This window comes from Hemiscyllium ocellatum, chromosome 5 (genome assembly GCF_020745735.1).
Source record: "Hemiscyllium ocellatum isolate sHemOce1 chromosome 5, sHemOce1.pat.X.cur, whole genome shotgun sequence".
In the NCBI taxonomy this organism is placed as follows: domain Eukaryota; kingdom Metazoa; phylum Chordata; class Chondrichthyes; order Orectolobiformes; family Hemiscylliidae; genus Hemiscyllium; species Hemiscyllium ocellatum.
The window spans coordinates 63,938,724-63,959,279 of record NC_083405.1 but is presented as its reverse complement, the minus strand read 5'-3'; the positions used below and the strand labels follow the sequence as shown (position 1 = coordinate 63,959,279).

At 39.0% G+C, this 20,556-nt stretch overlaps 1 protein-coding gene across 3 annotated transcripts in view; it reads left to right on the top strand.

The window, feature by feature from the left end:
• The window catches only part of tmem245 (transmembrane protein 245), a 119,132-nt gene that overhangs the window by 60,864 nt on the left and 37,712 nt on the right, over positions 1-20,556 (top strand). For all 3 annotated transcript variants that reach the window (XM_060824824.1, XM_060824822.1, XM_060824823.1), the window contains 2 exons: positions 10,301-10,423; positions 11,789-11,934. In XM_060824824.1, coding sequence (XP_060680807.1) covers positions 10,301-10,423; positions 11,789-11,934 — 269 coding nt within the window. The remainder of the gene's footprint in view (positions 1-10,300; positions 10,424-11,788; positions 11,935-20,556) is intronic.

Below are 20,556 nucleotides of genomic sequence, written 5' to 3'. Positions count from 1 at the left end.
GGTCCTGAGACTAAAGCCTTAGCAGCATAGTTCAAAATCTACCATATGTTCTTTTAAGATATGTAGAAAGTAACTTATTTAGAATGTTTAGTAATTTTTTATTGTTCTATTTAAGCTACTTTATGCATTTGTTTTGAATGCTGTCCTTTTTCTGATTATTCCTTCCTTTGTCCCCCTCATGATATATGTATTGTTCCGTTAATAAATTGGTAGGACCGAACAGAACAGGGTTTATGGAAGGAAATTGCTTAAACCAGAGAGTAGATTCACAACTCAGTATCATAAAACAATAAGTTCTCAAGATAATTGTTTAATGAAATTCAAAATACAATATTTCTGGCTTTTAAATAAAAATGTATCTAAATGTCAATTTTTATTTTCGCATCCACATCTGAAGTGTATTAAGAAAGTAGACCACTTCTTGAACCACTGGAGTCATTGCAGTGAAAGTCTCCCACAGTGCTGTTTGGTACTGCCTGGATTTTGAGCCAACAAATGTTTTAAAAAATTTAGACAATATTGCAGTTCTCTAATATGAGATGAGTAACTAATCTAAGCTGCTTCAGTTTTGCATTGCTAAGATAGACCACATTCTAGAGAAGGCTTTCAAAAAATTATATCCCTATAAAATTTATTTTTGCCACTGTTTCAACAAGTACATTTGTCGTTTGGTCTCCATGATTGTAACCTTAAGTGTATGAAATAGAATTAAGCCATCCCATGAAGAGCTACTTAGAAGAGCATCATATCTTAAATCATGTACCATATTTGTCAGAGGAAGGAGGGCAGAATTCCATAAACCACTTTAGGTTATCAAATAAAAATCTGTAGTGAATATTTTCTTCCAAGGTTTAAAAATATGGGAAATGTTCAACAAATGTAACCTATTAGGCAACAAATAGTCATGCTGAGTGGCAATTTGTTATTTATTGCCCAGATTGGCAAAAAAACAATTCTGCATCCTTGGAAGTTCGACTCAACTACTATTAAAACCCTTATTTGTATCATAGTTTCCTCTAGATTCAAGTATGCCAGTGCGCTCCTAGCTGGCTCCCCACACACTGCTCTCTCCATACTTGAGGACATGCAAAGTTTAATGCCTTGACTTGCAGCAAGTTCCAAAACCTGATCACCTCTTGTGTTTGTTATCCTACGTTGGATCTTAGGCAAGTTAAATCCCCATCCTTATTTTCAAATCTTTCCATAGGTTTGCTTCTCTCCATCTCTGTAATATTCCCTAAATCCACAGCCCTCCAAGATAGCTGTGTTCCTTGAATTCTAGCCTCTTGTGTATTGCCAATTATAATTTCTGTGCCATTAGTACCTGTGCCTCCAGTTGCCTAAGCTTTAAGCTGTGGAATTCCCTCCCTGAACCTTTTCAGCGCTCTACCTTTCTTTCCACACAGAGGCATTTCTTAAAGCTTGATAGAAGAGGTAAGCTTTTGGTATTTCAATTTTACCTCCCGAAGTGGCTTAGTGTCAAGCTTAGTTTAATAATATTACTGTGCAATGCTTTGGGACATTTCATCACTGTTATAGATATGTATAGATACATTTTTGTTGTAGTAGAGTTATAGTTATAAAATAACAATAAGACTACAGATATGCAATTAAAGATGGTCTCCTGTGAATGTTACTGTTGATTTATTTAGTTTTCCCAGATTGATATTTACTGATTTTTATTATCGTTTTTTTTCATGGGATATGGGCCTGCTGGCTGGGGACTTTGAACTGAATTGCTAGATAGGACCTCTCAGAGCGTGGTTAAGAATCAACCAGAATGCTGTAGGTCTAGGGTTGCAGATCATGTAAGGATCGCAAATTTGTTTTTTGGGTGAAGACAAGCTTTTGAATTTCTGCCATGGTGTTATTTGAACCCACGTCCCCAGACCATTAGACTGGGTTTTTGGATTACTAGTCAGGTGACATTACTGCTTCCCTCTTGTTAGATTTTTGGAAGTATCAATGCCATGACAAATGCATTGGGTTGTAGACTGCACGTCCTTTTCACTAACAATATTACCCATGAAGTAAATGAGTGTCAAGGGAGTGAAGTTTAAAGTTGGGAGAAGATTATTTTTTGACTGTTTTTGTTCTAAACCCACTGCTAGGTCTACAGTTCTAAAACCACTTAAAGCAGGAGAAATTCTAGTCCCTGTATTTCTGTAGGTTATGCAATTATGGTACCCTGGCAGTTGATTGTTTTTACACTAATATCCATCTTATATGTAAACTATCCTTTTTTAAAAAAAGGGACAAGAAAACAATTGGAGACCTAAACACTAACTGGAGACCTTACTATTACTTTAAAAACCAGAGATATTCACTTATCAGCTGATTTCCATGCACTTTCATCATGTTGTAGTTAGTGACGTCAGCTGCTGGTCTCGCTGCAGGTAGATCTCGGCACCTGCACCTTTTATCCTCTCCCATTTATATCTTGCTGTGGAGTCTTTATAACTCGTAGCAAACTTCAATTGAAACATCTCTTTTTCCCTCTGCACAAAGTTTCCAAATACAGGTGTTTCTGCTATAATGACGAATTATGGCAGAATTGAGGACACGGTTTCTAAAGCTCATACTTTTAAAATGTGTTGGCTGTAATGCAGTTAACCTTGCCTTCACGTCAAGTGCTTTTCTAAAGTGTGATTTTTCTATAACGTGAGTTTGCACAAAATTCATGGTATTCTCCTTAGCTTTAATTATATAACACCAATTAAAGTGCTCTTGGGGCCCTATTGTTCCTTTCTTTTTCATGTACTGTATATTGAAGGCTGTGTTAATGCCACTTCTTGTTTTTGCCCTGAACTAGAAAAATTAACTGACTTTGGTTCCAGTTTCCACATTTCTCCTGCCTTTGCATGATCTGCTTTTACAGGTCATTCTGCTATAATGCACGTTTTGTTAATGTGAATTCATTATAACGAGATTGATGAGTGGGGTATACTGTTTCTAAAGCACGTACATTTAATGCTTGTATTGGTTATAATGCAATTCTGGTCCCATTAGTTTAAATGGTGCTTCTATTTATGTGATTATGTGAAATCTGTGATTTTTTTATATATAAAACACGACTGCATGAGAATTGAACTAACGTGTTATAGCAGAACTCAATGTATTCTCGTATCAATTTCTATTCCTCCCCCAGTTATACTGTCTTCATCCCTCTCTTGTTGGGCACAAGATATATACGTTTGTGTATATATATGAACACGGGTTGAAGAACAGCTTCTGCCTCGCTGTTACTAGACTTTTGAATGGACCTCTTAAACGTTAATGTTTCTCTCTCTCTCTGTCTCTCTCTCTGTCTGTCTCTCTCTCTCTGTCTCTCTCTCTGTCTCTCTGTACCTTTGTAGTTGTAACATTTGTATCCTGCGCTGTGTTCTGTTACCCTGATGCATTTGAATACTGCAATCTGCCTCCTGAAGAAGGGCTCATGCCTGAAACGTCAATTCTCCTGCTCCTTGGATACTGCCTGACCTGCTGTGCTTTTCCAGCAACATATTTTAGCTGCAAAGTACCTAAGACAACTTGTTAACAGTACCTCAGTACACGTGACAGTAATAAGTCAAATCAAATCATTAATATACCCAGTAGGGAGTTTAAGAAAAATGTCTGTATTCAAAGAGTGCTTAAAATGCAGGACTCTAAATGAAGTAATCAATATTGTAGTATTTAAGATGAAATTACATAAACATGAGCAAGAAAGATATAATTAGATTAAGAAGGATGGAACAGTATCAGGGCTGAAGGGACTAGGGTTACGTTTTTTAAATCTTTTAACCTGGGTGGCAGGGTTTTTAAGTACTTCCCAATCCAGCTACGACTGCTAATCAAGGTCCTACATCTGTGTTTAATGGCAGCTGGAAGATTCAGTAAAAATCTTTGCAAGTGTAGAGCATCGAGTCGTAAATAACCACAATCAGCGTCAGTTTTGGGGAGGTTTTTTTCCCCTAGAGGCCTGTAAGCTTAATTCTGCTCATTCAAGAGTTCAATTCTTCTAGGTAAATACCACATTTAGGGAGGTTGGGACCTTCTCCGGATTCCATTATGTAATAGCAGTGAACATTTGAGCATTCACTGCTGTTACTGTTATTGATCTGGGTTATTGCAGTTAGTTTCATACTCGAGGTGGGAGAAAGTATGTTATAAAAGTATGTTTTCATGCAAGTTGCAATTTTGGATTGTCAATAAGATTAACTATCTTCTTTTATGTTTAATTTTTCCCTCCCTTTTATCCCCAGTCTAAGAGACTAAAAGTCCAGACTTAAAACTCTAAAATTTTCAACAAAGCATGATTTTTCACGGTCCTTGGAAACCTTTGGTCCCTGCTTGTGTAGCTCTTAAAAATTGCCTTGTACCACATTTGGTTTCACTCACACCAGTAGGGTGCAGCACATAACGGAGATGGACGGTAATGTTTTCTTGTTGTGATTAGCATCAACTCTTAAGGAACTGCTTCTTGTTGATCTCCAATTTCACTTTGGAATTAAAACATTTATTCTAATGCTTTATTATGTTTGGTTAGTAATAATGTTACTCTACAAGTGAATTATTATATCTGAGCAAGTAAAAAATATAAATACATGAATAGCTGCACAGAGGCTGGTATCCCATCACTGTCACCCTTTATCCCATCACTTTCACCCTTTATCTACAGCTCAGAGCCAATCCCTGAAGTGAAGAGATTCTGAATATCTTGTTTATATTGATCAGCCAGGGCTCCCTAATTGACCCAGGTTAACCCCAATCAAGGATCTCATAATAAATTAGATCCACCTAGTTCCTCTTCATAAAATACAGAAGATTAAAAATTAAGTGGAGAAGTTACTTTCTAAGAGAGTAAGTAACTTTGAGGAAGAGATTAGTTCACTAAGGTGCCATTTGTAAGGCTACGTAGTTCAAAGACCCCATAATATTGGAGATAGTAGTTACCATGTATAGAGAATTGACTAGCTAATAAAAGATGGGGACATATAACTAGTGGAATGTCAGAGTTCAGTGCTGGGGCCACAATTATTTACAATACTCTGGACAATCAAAGTCTTGTCTAGTTTTATTTCTGAACATTCTATCTATCCATGAGCGCTACATAAGAATAACATGCCTTTCAATTTATAAAATATATTGTAATAATATGCTTAAATGGCAAAGCAACAGGTTCCTATAAAGCACAGATCAGATTGCCCATTACCTGGACTGTGAATTAAGGGTCTAAAATGCCTTAACATTCTAGTAAAGCATGCAGATGAAGTAACTAATTTGCATTTAACAACCACATTTTATTAGTAAAAGCTTTGGCGCCTCAAACTGAGAACCAAACTTTTCTGTGAGCCATTTTCCTAGGAGCAGTGAATATTATTAGCCTGGAATATGTTACATCTCCTCCCCTGAAGGGTGATATACAATTCTTTGCAGTTGCGTAGTGCCAACTTGAGTTGAATCTATTTGTGATCCTCTGAATATTTTAAAGTTGCTATTGATGTTTGTTGGAATTCGAAGTAGTTGTGTGAAGTTTTCCTGTGATGAAACATTTTTGTTACATTTCTGGCTAAATATTTAATAAATTGACTTTATTTAGCTTCATATTAATGTATTTGACTCTAAACTTGAGTTTGAATCCTTTGGTAGGTTTTCTTTTTTTCAAAATGTACTAGCTGTGGCTAAATAGCTTTTCTGTTTTTGGCAGTTTATAAAACAATCAGACTGCATTCAAGTGTGTTCTGTCTAGGAGAAAAAAAACTAGACATGATTTAACCTGACCAGCTTCATTTGTACTTTCTGATCAAAAGTGCAATCCAGGCACAGAGTGCAGTACGGTTTTGTGAAATGTGAATAGAAAATTATACATACAAAAAATAACTTTGTTGAACCAACAACATATTTGTTTTCAATGCCACCCCCTCACTTCTATTTGAGAAGGGAAGTTTCACTGCAAAGCGAGGGAAAAGCAATGTGAAGCCTCTGTCCCCACGTCTTGCACAAGGATTTCTTGGTGTTGCTGAGTGAGGGAAGGACTAAAGCAGAAAGATAATGCAGAAGGATATTCTTATGAGCAATCTCAAAGTGCAAAACTGATGCAAGTGAGATGGGACTGATGTCAAAGCACTGCTTACCTCATTTCCTTCTCTATCAACTGACAGAGTAATCATCCTGAGGAGTGCCCATAATTACTGAGCATTAGGGCTTACACCTAGCTAAACTGAGATTAGGAGTCTGAAGCAGACAGCCAAGGCATATATTCCTCAACAAGGCAACTTTTTGGAGTTAAAGGTGAATGTCCAGCACTGGAAAATTTCTGGCTGTAATTGACTTGCATTATCACACATCACAGTCCTGAGTCAGCAGTTTGTTTTTCATATCTTCACTTATTTCTGGCCACAAGCCACAATTAGAATCAGACTTGCAGTGAAAAATCTGATAATTGAAATTAATCCTGAAAGGAAAGATGAGTTTGCGTCATGTTGAGCAGAATGAACTACGTAGTAAACTTAATCAGATTAACAACCCATCAGGAGTCTATCAGCCCTCCGATCAACTCTAGCGCTGTAGGCACAGGAAAATATTTTTGTTATTTACATAAATGATTTGGATGTGAGCATAAGAGGTGCAATTAGTAAGTTTGCAGATGGCACCAAAATTGGAGGCGTAGTGAACAGCAAAGAAGGTTACCTCAGATTACAATAGGATCTTGACCAGATGGGCCAATGGGCTGAGAAGTGGCAGATGGAGTTTAATTCAGATAAATGTGAGGTGTACTGCATTTTGCGAAAGCAAATCTTAGCACTTAATGGTAAGGTCCTTGGGAGTGTTGCTGAACAAAGAGACCTTGGAGTGCAGGTTCATAGCTCCTTGAAAGTAGAGTCCCAGGTAGATAGGATAGTGAAGAAGGCGTTTGGTATGCTTTCCTTTATTGATTCGAGTATTGAGTGCAGGAGTTGGGAGGTCATGTTGCGGCTGTCCAGGATATTAGTTAAGCCACTGTTGGAATATTGCGTGCAGTTCTGGTCTCCTTCCTATCGGGAACTAGAGGGCATAGGTTTAGGATGAGAGGGGAAAGATCTAAAAGAGAGCTAAGGGGCAGCTTTTTCATGCAGAGGGTGGTATGTGTATGGAATGAGCTGCCAGAGGAAGTGGGGGAGGCTGGTACAACTGCAACATTTAAAAGGCACCAGGATCAATAAATGAATAGGAAGGGTTTGGAGGGATTTGGGCCGTATGCTGGGACTAGATTGGGTTGGGATATCTGGTTGGCATGGACAGGTTGGACTGAAGGGTCTGTTTCCATGCTGTACGTCTCTATGACTCTTTAAGTCATCTGCACTTTGTAGTTTCACTTCTGTGACTTAGTTTTCTCTCTAGCCTAACTGCTGAAATGAAATCATTTTTGCTTATGGTTGAGTTTTTGTTCAATTATATGTTTGTAGTATGAAAAGAATACTGCTGTAGAAGTACCCCGAAGTTGGATTGTGGGATAATTTTAAAATAGAAGGAATTTCCCCTCTACCTGACTTTTCTTCTAGCCAAAGTGCTCAAAGTTATGCTGACTTCCTGCGTTATTACCTCTGTAATATTTATACTTGATTAGTTGCACTCTGAACAAGCTGTGGTGGAAAGCCAGAAATACAATGAAATAGTTGTTAATGCTGTGCTGAACAGAGACAGTGACTGTGCAAAATGAAGGAATTGCATATTCATGGAAGGTGTCATCAACAATGCTATCAATCAGTACTTGCTTAACAATAACCTGCACATTGCTCAGTTTGGGTCCATTAGGCTACTCAGCTCCTAACCTCATAACAGGCTTGGAGAGTTGAATTCGAGGTGAGGTGAGAGTGATTACTGTTGACATCAAGGCCACATGTGACTGTGTGGCATCAGGGGACTCCAGCAAAACTGGAGTCAATGGTAAGCTAGGTGGGATAGTTTTAGTGAATAGTAGTCAATCATCTCGGCTGCAAGACATTTCTGCAACAGTTCTTCCAGGAAGTGTCCATGGTCCAAACATCAGGTGCGTCATCACTGACCTTCCCTCCATCATAAGGTCGGAAATGGGGATATTCGCCAATGACTGCACAATGTTCAGCACTATTCATAACTCCTCGTACTGAAACAAAAACAGAAGTTGCTGGAAAAGCTCAGCAGGTCTGGCAGCAGCTGTGATGAGAAAGAGTTAATGTTTTGTGTCCGGTGACACTTCCTCAGAACATGGGACTTCCAGATAATTCTGTTGATTGTGCGATAAGGTGCATATTGTAGATTAAAACAGCAAGCTGAGGTAGACATACAATATTCCCCTTGATCATTATATACTTTGAATGAAAAGTGTCTTTAGGTGGATTTAATAGTCATAGCTGCAAAAGCTTCTGTCTATTGTTCACATCCTTGCTGGAAGAGAGATTATCTCAATAAGGTTACCTTCAAGCATAAGATCAGCTTCTACGTGATTGACGTGGTACCTTGCAATACATCACCTTTGAATTCTTTCCTGTTGGTATGCTGCTTGTACGACAAATAGCCCTGGTTGAGTATGAACTTTTTATCAGCTTGGCATTGTGAAGACTGAAGCCAAGATATTGGTGCTAGCTAGATTCTAGCAGCTAGTTGAAATAAACTCCCAAAGTTTTATAGCACATGGACAATAGACAGCCAGCCAGCAGAATATTGACCTAGTCAAATCTGGAGGTGACAAAGCCATGCTGAGAGTTTTACTGGCCCTGAGGCACTTGTGGACCTAGGATGGATCCTTGGGAGACTTACACCAAACATCTGTTCATCCCAGTCTTAAATGTATTCAAAGTGGTCTCCACAAACCTCAGGGACAGAGAATTCAGAAGTTTCACAACCCTTTTGTGTGAAGAAATTTCACTTTGTTTGAGTCTTAAATGATCGGCCCATCATCCTGGGATTGCCCCCATATTTTAGATTCCATGACTAGTAGAAACATGTCTCAGCATCCAACATAAAAGCACTTCCAGGATCTTATTTCAAAGTGATTGTCTTTCGTTCTAATAAACTCCAGAGACTAAATGAATGATTGAAATGAAGAACCGGTCATGTATCCATGTTTGTTGATGCTACAAACTTCGGTGGCATGGTAAACTGTGGGGAGGACAATAATCTCAATGGTTTAAGTGAATGGGCAAAAAGACGCAGATGGGTAAGTGTAGAATTGCTCACTTTGGTTCTAAGGATATAAAAACATTTAATGGAAAAGATGTAAAACTTGCAAGTATTATGTTCAAAATTACTTGTGTGCTTGTGCAAGGTATGCAGTAAATTAACATGCCAAGTAACAAGCAATCAGGAAAGCAAATAGCCTGTTACCCTCCTTGCAAGGGACTTGGAACAGGGGAATAAAGAAGTCTTACAATTGTAAAGAGTTTTGGTGAGACTTGAAGTAGTATGGTCAGTTTTGGTCTCCACGTTTTAAGAAAATATATTTTTGCCTTGGAGGTTGTACAACAAAACTTGCCTAAATTAGTCCTAAGGCTGAGAGTTGTCATACGGTAAGAGGTTGGGTACGTAGGGTATTGAGCGCTGGAGTTTAATAGAACGAAGGATGATCGCTTTGAAATAAGATTCTGAAGGTGCTTTTATGTTGGATGCTGAGACATGTTTCTACTAGTCATGGAATCTAAAATATGGCGGCAATCCCAGAATGATGGCCCAAAGTGAAGTTTCTTCATATAAAAGGGTTGTAAAACTTCTGAATTGTCTGTCCCTGAGGTTTGTGGAGACCACTTTGAATACGTTTAAGGCTGGGATGAACAGATGTTTGGTGTATGAGGAAATTAAGAGGTATGGAGAACTGACAGGAAGGTTTAGCCATAATTTTATTGAATGGTGGAACAGGCTTAATGGACCACTCCTCCCATTCTGTAAGTTTGTTCCCTAATTTCATAAACCTAAAAACTTGCATGTTTGACCTGGATATTAATTCAGTTCCTGCTTTGGGTCCACATTTTTGCTTCTAACAGGTTTTAGCCTTTGTCTTTCTTGAATTCTTCATGAATAAAGGTGGTTATCTAGAAGGAAGAAGAAACTTTATGTGATTGATAGGACTGCTGATTTGAATATTGTCCGAAATATTTGCTGATGTTTGAGATTTTCCAATGCCTATTGATTATGCTGAGCAAAATTTGTTTTAATCCATTCTCCATATATTGAGAGTAATATCCTCTGACTGCCGTACATGTCTGATTTTATTGTCCTCAGTGGTTGGGTCCTTGGTAACTACCCCTTTGGCAAAGGCATGACTGCAGAATACTTCTGATCTTTTGTATGCATATTTTCTTAGATATTGGAGTCTCTGTGGATTGTGATGAGCCGAAATGTGAGTTTGCTGTTCACCACTGCAACCACCTTATTGACAGTTCTGTTCCATAGTGGTACAGCACTTCTCAACTTTGCTCTTTCATTGGTAAGGAGTTTAATGTTGAACTACATTATAAGATGTACTTTATTCAATGTTGTAGGATAATTTCAGTATTAATATAAAAATTCCAGTGGTAATTATATCCTAAATACTTCCTGTTTATACGCAGATTTGCTATCCATGGATCTGCCTACTTGCAAGATCAGCCCCAGACCTGAATTTCCCAACTGCCCAGTCCTGACAGATTGTACAGGCCTTTGTTATAGTTAGTTATAGTGGTATCACATGTTTTTTGTTATTTGCAGCAGGTCTGTACCCCTGTCCCCTGCTTTAATGAGGATTTAGTGTATCGCAGAGAAAGGAATCTAAGGAACTCAACTTAAAATAAGTAATGTAGCTCCTGAGCTGCTTTTACCATTGCAAATGGAGAATGAGCAACTCAATCAGAGGGCATTAAAATAATCCAGTCTGAAGGTTACTCGGGCACATATGAGGATTTCAGTATCAGAAAGACATCATGCTCTCAGCAATGTGGTTGACTCTTAACTGTTCTCGAGCAGTTAGGGATGGCCGCAAATGCTGGCCTTGCTGATTATGCCCATTAAGGAATAAATGATAGAGAAGAATGACAGTATGGAATATTCTAGAGGTGGATGTTCAATGCCTTGAACTCAGATTTTACCCCTTTTATTGCTCAGGAGATGCAAACCTCTAACTTAGGATATCTATCCACTAATGTTTTGAATAGATTGTAGAATTCAATAAACTAGCAGACGGCTTATGTAATAGGCAATTCTGACCATTTTTTGTGTAGATTGAGCTGTGACTTGCCCAACCTGATGCATTGCAATGCTTTCAGATTTTAAATTTAACTTCAACTCTGCCACATTGTTACAGCCACAAATGCCATCAAATCCTTCATTCTTGTACTTTTTTTTTCTAGTCCCTCTATTCTTTGCAGTTTGCCATGTCTGCATCAGTACTTTCAATGTAAAGGATCTAGAGAAACTCCCAAATCCAGGGAAATGCAAGTTTTCAGGAGGTTTGGGAATAATTTAATTTTTTTGGATGCAAGTATGATTTGGGTAATTTGTCCATATTTTTACTGCCTTAAAAAGGAAATCACAAATATAAGGAACCACAAAACTGTTCTTTTTTTAATTTATACTTCGTTGAAAGTAGCAATAGGAGAAATCTATTATAGTTGAATCTCAAAATAATTCCTCATTTCTTAAACACTAATTGAGCTAATGATCCAAAAATACATGAGGAATGATTTGTAGTAATTTCTCCTCTTCTTACATTGTTTTAATTGTTCAATACAAACTACAACTTTAATACTGAGCTAGTTCAAGAATTGTTTTATCTAATGCTCTGATGTGGCTTAATTCTGTTTTTTATTTCCTGTAGGTCATTTTCTTAACTACACTCTTCTATCTCCTAAGTTCCAATGATGAATATTACAAACCTGTGAAATGGGTAATCAGTCTGACACCCCTTTCCCAGCCAGGACCTTCCTCCAATATTGTGGGTCAGTCTGTCGAAGAAGCGATACGGTAGGCTCACACCAATCAGCAATTTTATGTTATTAAACTTGGATTAGACAGACTTAAATTTGTCTATTCGCTCAAAAAAAACTCTAACTACTTGGTTCATCAGCAGTCATTACTTAGATGACACAAAGGTTAGAGCTGCCATTGATTGTATCGAGGGCTAATCGCAGACTGCAGCACAACATAGGCAGGATGCAGAGCTGGGCTGAGAAATGGCAGATGGAGTTCAACCTGGATAAATGCGAAGTGATTCATTTTGGAAGGTCGAACTCGAATGCTGAATATAAGATTAAAGACAGGATTCTTGGCAGTGTGAAGGAACAGAGGGATCTGGGTGTGCAAGTGCATAGATCCCTCAAAGTTGTCACCCAAATGGATAGGGTTGTTAAGAAAGTATATGGTGTTATGGCTTTCAATAACAGGGGGATCAAGTTTTAGAGCCGTGAGGTTTTTCTACAGCTCTACAAGTCCCTGGTGAGACCACACTTGGAATATTGTGTCCGGTTCTGGTCGCCCTACCATAGGAAAGATACAAAGGCTTTGGAGAGGGTGCAGAGAAAGTTTACGAGGAGGGCTTGCTTTATGAAGAAAGGTTGAATAAGCTCGGACTTTCCTCTCTGGAGAGGAAGAGGAAGAGAGGAGGTATACAAGATGATGAGTGGAATTGATAGAGTCAATAGCCAGAGACATTTCCCCAGTGCAGGATTGACTGGTACAAGAGGTCATAGTTTTAAGATATTAGGAGAAAGGTATAGAGGAGACATCAGAGGTAGGTTCTTTACGTAGAGAGTTGTGAATGCATGGAATGCATTGCCAGTGGTGGAAGCATAGTCATTAGGGACATTTAAGCGACTGTTGGACATGAACATGGATAGCAGTGAGTTGAGGAATGTGTAAGGTAAGTTATTATATTTTACCTTAGGCTCACAATGTTGTGCCGAGGTTTAATCCTAGGGGTCTGTTCTGTGCTGTACTTTTCTACGCTCTATATGTTTTTTTCTGACTTTGAATTAAATATCAATTAAGGCTTCTTTATTTTCAAACCGTTCGCAAAACTGCAAAATGGCATTTGGTTACATTATGTTAGATATGCTTTTGTGCATGTGTACTGTGCTGAAATGTTCCTAGTAATAGAACTAACATCTAGACTTAGAAACACTGCATGAGCATGAAGTTCCATTTGACCATCCTTCTTCCTTAAGTAGCATGCAGTTTTGTATCAGAGTCACTGAGTAGATCATACTTACCATTCTTCACTTCCCATTCTGCTTGCTCTGGTGGAGGCATTGCACACTACCAAGTTGCATGTTGTGAGAGCCTCAGTGCAGCTTGGTGTGTGTGATACTTTCATGTGAGTGCATGTGCACTGGTATGACTGCATCTTGTGGAGATGGGTAAACTGCTGTTGTTCATTTGAGGGATTTGAAGTCTGTAGACCTGTTAAAATGCAAATGATCTCAGCAATTTGAATTTGAAGCAAGTACTCATTCTCATCAAATTTCCACAAAGTGTTCTCGCCTTGTGGAAATGCATAATTTTCTTTTCAAAAATGGTTGCATTCAAGATGGACCACACATTCCATTTGAATGTCATTGAAAGGTTATTAAATTATCATTTTAAAATGCAAATTCAGAGCTACAAGGTCAAGAAATATGCATATTTGATGTAGAAGGCAGAAGTTAATAGAAATTCATTGGTCTATCAAACCATTATTGGAATATATTTATTAAACTGGCAGCATTTTTTTTACAGCACGTATTTTTGATATTATTTCCTATTTTAACAAATTTATTTACTGTTTTTGAACTTGATCATGTAAATCATAGTTAATTTGATGGTAGGTTTGACCAATATTATTTGCAAGGGTGGTACAGGAGGACATGTTGGGTTAATTATTACACTATGGAGAGCTGCCATTCAGAAGGACCACCAATGGTTTGCTTGAAAGGGCCATGTTTCTCTCTGTTTGCATGGAGTGTTCTTAAAAAGTACTTACTTGCTGAAGACCAAATCCTCAAACTTAGCTGATGCTGATAGTTTTAAATCAGACTTCCAGTCACACTTTCTGACCCTGATTCTTTTTATTAAGTCTCTAATGAGAAAGTAGAACATTGCCTAATGGGAAACTGACAGGAAATGTGAAGTGCAAAGGTAGTTAAGTGTTTTAAAAAATAACACTCAAAATATTGATGTCCAGTACATAATCAGGAGGGCCAATAGGATTCAACAATACAATCAGGCTATTATGCTTTTGTTACCCAAAGTGTTGGTGAGACAATGGGCAGAATCTTTGTTTGATTTGAGCAACGTGGGCTGTGGAAGGATTGGGCAATGAGTGTGGCAAGGTCTGTCAATGTTGAAATCAGCTCACTTCATCTTCCATGCTTTTCACAAGATTCTTGTTAGGCAGCGATGAGTTGCTAATACACAGGGATTATTGTCTGTTAAACATCGTATTAAAATCCCAACTCAGCTCATAATTATTAAGCCTCCCATTTGGCCAAACTTGCCAGATAAGTTTGATATCGGGAAACGTGACAAGGAAACTAGAGTGGCTACCTGACAGATTCAACTCACTTTGTGCTGTGAACAACCTCCATGTTGGAAACTGGGCTCCAGTGTCTAACATCTGTCTTGACATTTTCTGCCCTATTGTGGTGTTTTCTTGTGGAATGAGGGAGTGGCATGCATCATGGGAGATGGAAGTGGGTGGCACAGCTATGACTGTTGGTGCAGATGGGCAAGTCTCCCAAGGAAGTGAGTCAGCAGCTCAGAATGCATGCAGATAATTACTGACGAGGATTGGGATAACTGAAGGTGTGTGGAGAAGATATCATAGGCAGTGGTAAGAATGCCACTGATGAAGGGCTTAGCCTGAAATGTCGATTCTCCTACTCCTGCAGATGCTGCCTGACCTGCTGTGCTTTTTCAAGAGTTGTCAGGATGGTAGAGCATGAGCATTGTTGGAGATAGAGCAGTAGCAGAGATGGAGTGGGTGTGAGGTCGTTGGCCTAGGGCACAGAAGAGGCTGATTGATACTGACCTATCTACGCTAATGGAGAATCGACGTTTCAGGCTGGAGCCCTTCATCAGGAAGAGCTCCGGCCCGAAACATTGATTATCCTGCTCCTCAGATACTGCCTGACCTATGCTTTACCAGCAACACATTCTCGACTCTGATCTCCAGCATCTGCAGACTTCACTTTCCCTTATCTACACTAATCCCATTTTTCAGTACTTGGCCCATAGATTGAGCATTTCAAGTGCTCATCTAAGTACATGTTTTAAAGATTGAAATTTCCTACCTCTACCGTCTTCCCAGGCAGTGCATTCCCAATTCCTACCTCCCTTTGAGTGAACAACAACTTTCCTCAAACTGACTTCACCTTAATATTATGTCCCCTTGTTATTAATCTTCAATTAAAGTAAGGGGAACATCTACTTCCTATCCACCTTGTCCATGCTACTCATAATCTTATGTACTTCAGTCAGGTTGTCCCCTCAGCCTGCTCTGCTCTAAAGAAAACAACCTGAGCCTATTGACACACTTCATGCTAAAATACTGCAACCTAGGCACCGTCTTGGTGAATCCTCTCTGCTCCCCCTTCAGTGCAATCTATTCTTCCTGAATTTTGAATTCAGCTGCCTGAGGAAGGAGCGTGGGCTCTGAAAGCTTGCAGTTTCAAATAAACCTGTTGGACTATAACTCAGTCATGTGATTTTCTTCATTGTCCACCCCAGTCCAACTCTGACACCTCCACATCATGGCAAGCATCTGTGGAGGCTGAAACAGAGTCAACATTTCATGTCCAACATGAACTTTCTTTGATACCGACGAAGACAAGAAGAATTGTTTTTATGCCGTCAATAAAGAGTGAAAGACAAAAAAGTGGTACAAATGGTGAGTGTGCTCTAAGCAAAAGGCAACGGGAGTGTTGTTGGTAATGCAGAAGTATAATCAATTAAGAATAAGTATCAATAGCAGAAAATAGGTCGGATTTTCTGAGAGTAAACCCATTTAAATGATAAATTGGGGGTTTGGGGAGAGAATGCAATCAAATTGGAAGACAAAGTATATGGTTTGAAGTTATTGAACTGAATGTTGTCCTGAAGGCTTTAAAGTGCCTAAATGGGGAATGAGTTGCAATTCCTCCAGTTTATCTTCGACTTTGTTAGAATACAACAGCAGACCAAGAACAGAGGTATTACCTGGAGAGAAAGATGGTGAACTGACATGGCAAGCAACTGGAAGGTCAGGGTCATTTCTGTGGACAGAGGGGAAGTGGTCTGTAAAGTGATCAGTCAGTCTGTGTTTAATCTTGCCAGTGTAGAGGAGACCACATTTGGAGCATTGAGTACAATTGAGTAGATTGAAAGGAATGCAAATAAATCAGTGCTTCACCTCAAGATTTGTTTGGAGCTTTGGATAGCTAGGAGCATGCAACATCAGTCTTGAAATTGAAATGAGCAAAACTCTCCAAATTTTGGGCTTTAATGCAGCTTGGAGCACCCTTGCATTCAGAATTCACAGTAAAATTTGAAGTTAGCCACCTTTTCTGTCTCCCCGTACAGGTTGGCATTTTAAACCTCCGAAATGACCATCGAGAACATAAATCCCATTGTGACAGTTATCTTCTGACAATTTTGTTGCTAAATACAGTGTAGAATTTCGGTCCCCCAGTGGGAGCAAGACAAATACATACCACACAAAATAAAACAATTTTCACCGTGATAGCCGGTAAGTTCTTGTCATTTTAATGCCCTAACAAACACTCTGCTAAGCCGCATAAATGCACAACTGTGCAACAATCAGAAATGTATTGTGCACGCAGTACATACAAGAAGATTCTCTTGAAGGTGTAGACATGGTCAGGTATCAAACCAAAAGAGACCAAAAATAAAGCATATTGGCCACATGCCCCAGTTCAAGAAAATTATTCTGTGGAAAATAGTCAATGTGATATTAAGCTTGCTAACATATTCAAACATGGTAAACAAAATCAGTTTAAGCATTTGCCAGAGCTCAAAACACATTTTCATTACAGTTTGTGAAATGTACAATCCTGCAGATGCCCACAATCCTTCTATCCTCAAAAACTAATTTTTATCCTTTGAACAGATTCCTTTTCATAGAAGAAAGAGCTTTAAGAAGTCCTTGACTGGTAATCTTTTTTAATGGAACAAAAGTTTAAGATTGTGAACCATTAGCAAGTTGAAATCCAGATATTTTAGTTTGCCTACTGCTGTGGCAGGCAGTTCCACTTGAGATAGAAGGACTGGTGGGAATAACAGCACTACAGACTCAACAACTTACAATAAATTTTGGGAGGATTTTTCCTTTTAATGATAATGAACAAAGATTTTTAATGCATTCTTAAGTATATGAACTCTACATTTGAATATTTACATTTGTTATTCTTGGCACTGGAATTTTTTTAAAAGACATAACTGGAGCCTCCTGTTTCTCGGGTCACTGAATGTGTTATCACATTGCTCTTGTCCTTCTAGTTGGTAAAAGTCATGAGTTTGGAAGGTACTGTTGAAGAAGCTATGGTGAGTTGCTGCATGCATCTTGTACATGGTATGCATTGCTGCCAGTGGTGGAAGGAATTTGTCTTTAATTAGGTGGGAGACATGCTAGTCAAGTAGGCTTCTTGGTCTTTGAGTTGCCAGCATTATTGACACTACATTCAGCCAGACAAGTGGAGAGTGTTATATCACACTTCTAATTTGTACCTTGTAGATGGTGGACAGGCTTTAGGAAGTTAGGAGGTGAGCTACTTGCTGCAGAATTCCCAGCCTCTGATCTGCTCTTATAGTTGTTTATATTGCTGGTCCAGTTCAGTTTCTTGTCAGTCATAGCCTCAGGATGTTGACAGTGGAGGATTCTGTGATTGTAACATCATTGAATGCTGAAGGAAGCTGTTTAGATTCTCTCATGTGGTCATTGCCTGGTACTTGAATGATGTGAATGTCACTTCTCGTGTATCAGTCAATATCTGGATATTGTCCATGTCTTGCTGCTTTTGAACATATAACCGTAGATTCTGAGGAATCACAAATGGCAATGAGCATGATGCAATAATCAGTGAAAAATCCTATTTCTGATGTTATGGAGAGAAGATCATCACAGCTGAAAATTGTTGAGTCTAAGGCACTACCCTGAGAATAATGGACTTCTTGTGGTGCAGTGATAGTGTCCTTACCTCTGAGACAGGGTATTCAGGTTTGGGTCTCACCTGCTGTATATAATAGCATCTCCGAACAGAAAGAAGGTATTCACCTGAGAATCTCCTGCAATGATATTACAGAACTGAATGATTGACCTCCAATAGCCACAGCCATCTTTGTTCTAGCTAGCTCTCCAACCTGTGAAGAATTTTCTGCCCTAATTCGTGATGCTATACTGGGTCATGTGCTGCATTAGTCTCTTTCTTTACCTCTGAAGTTAAGCTTTATTGTCCATGCTTGGACTAAGGCCATCGTGAAGTCAGGAGCTGAGCGGCACTTGAGCAGATCCCTACATGAGTGTCAGTTGTCAGTTTATTGCTGTGCAAGCTCACTCAATAGCACTGCCAACACCCATCTGCTGTTTTGCTTGTGATTAGGAGTAGATTGATGGAGTGATAATTGACCTGATTGGACTTGGCCAGCTTATTGCGACAAGTATATATCTAGACAATTTTCCACGTTGCCCAGGGGAATGTTCGTGGTATAGCTGTGCTGGAATGGCTTGGCTTGCATCACAGCTCATTTTGAAACAGTTGCTAGGATGTTAACAGGGCCCAGAGCCATACAGTATTTTGTGCCTTTATCTATATCATGATATAACATGGAGTGAATCAAATTGGCTGTATACTGTTACTTGTAATGCTCAGGAGAAGGCAACATTTGATTATCCAATTGGCACTTCTGCCCTAAGATGGTTGCAAGTGTCACTTATCCACAGCAACAGCAGTGTATATCATCTATAAGATGCATTGCAGCAAGTTGGCAACCCTCCTTTGACAATGCCTTCAGAATCTGAGACTTGCATAATCTAGACAGATGAGGTAGTTGACGTATGGGAGTGTTGCCACCTGCAAGTTTTTCTGCCCAAGTTCATGCTGACCTGAAATTATATTGTCACTCCCCCACTGCCTCTGGATCAAAAATCCGATAATTCTGTAACACAATGGTGAATATACCTACTTCAAATGTACTGCAGCAGTTCAAGAAGGCAACTCAGCACTGCATTCTGAAGGACGTTTGGAGCTGGCAAACAAATACTAGTCTTGCTAGTGACAGTCATGTATATGTGGGGAATAAAAAGAAATATGCCTTTTGAGAGATTTGTTTGAATGAAGTATAAAGTTGAGTCTTTGCTAATAGGAGGCATGAAAGCAAATTTAAGTTCACAGGGAGCGGGTGATTATGCTGCAAGTATGGTGATGTAACTGAGGCTGTCTGATTATGCTAAGTTGTTATTTGCAGTAAGTAGTTTAAACTGCAAACTTACTCAGTTTACTGGAATGTGCTCATTTCTGAGATCCAAATGAATTCCTGGGAGGAGGTATTAGAAAGGCTCTTGTAGAGATCTCATTAGGCTCTGTTAGCAAGCATTTGGTGCGCTGACATTTCTATTTTGACGTTTTATTGTGTTTTTGCTGAGTGTTGATAGTGAAATTGGTTTGGACTGTGCAGAAGTTTTAGTTTGAGACCTGATCATGAACCTGCAAACCAGTTAAGTATATTGTGTACAAACTGCCAATGTTGATTGAAAGAATTTAAATAGATTATCACTCACTGTTTTTAAAAGTGAGAAGTCAGCATAGTGTGAATAGTGACTTTAGCCTGAATTGGAATAGGATTCAGAAGCATATTTGATTTAGTTTATTATTTGTGTTACAGTCTGGTTTGGCAGGACTCTGAAAACTTGTAAGCGAGCAGACTTCCATGTTGTAGGAATTTCTGGAAATTTGCTGTTGAAGTTTCCCATTCTCAACTGAACAGCAGTAGAAACTGAGCAGAGAAAAAAAATGACCATTTAAGGTACATGACTGGAAATTCCAATGCCATTTATATCCTGGCCCATTTTCCTGAGGATAGGGAAGTGAGCAGGCCCTGGAATCAGCCTGCTGCAACTAAGGAGCTAATTGTCATTGTGGATTCTTAAAAAACTTCTGTCCAATATGTCATTTAATATTGAGTGATACAGCTGCAGCTTAACTTTCTGCTATTAGACAAGCTACATGGAAGTAAGAAGATTCTTAAAAGGCTAGTAAAATTTCTTTTAGGGTTTCTTGAACTTAACCCTTTACTAGTCAAGGGAAGGGCCAGAATTTTAAAAATTGTCAGTTCATTAGGTTGTCACAATCCTTGTATCACAGTGGCATTGATCAGTAGATGTGGCTGTTTGGGATCCCCCTGAGCACCCAGAAGGCTGAGGCTGAAAACGATGCTGCATCTATCTTTGAAGATGAGAAACAGCAATCTGAACAAGAAATACAGAGTATCAGGCATCAGGAGACCATACAAGAGGGAAGAGAGTCATATTTGGCACAGGAAGATGGTTATGATTATTGGAGGTCAGTCATCTCAGCTGCAGGACATCTCTGCAGGAATTCCTCAGGGTAGTGTCAGTGG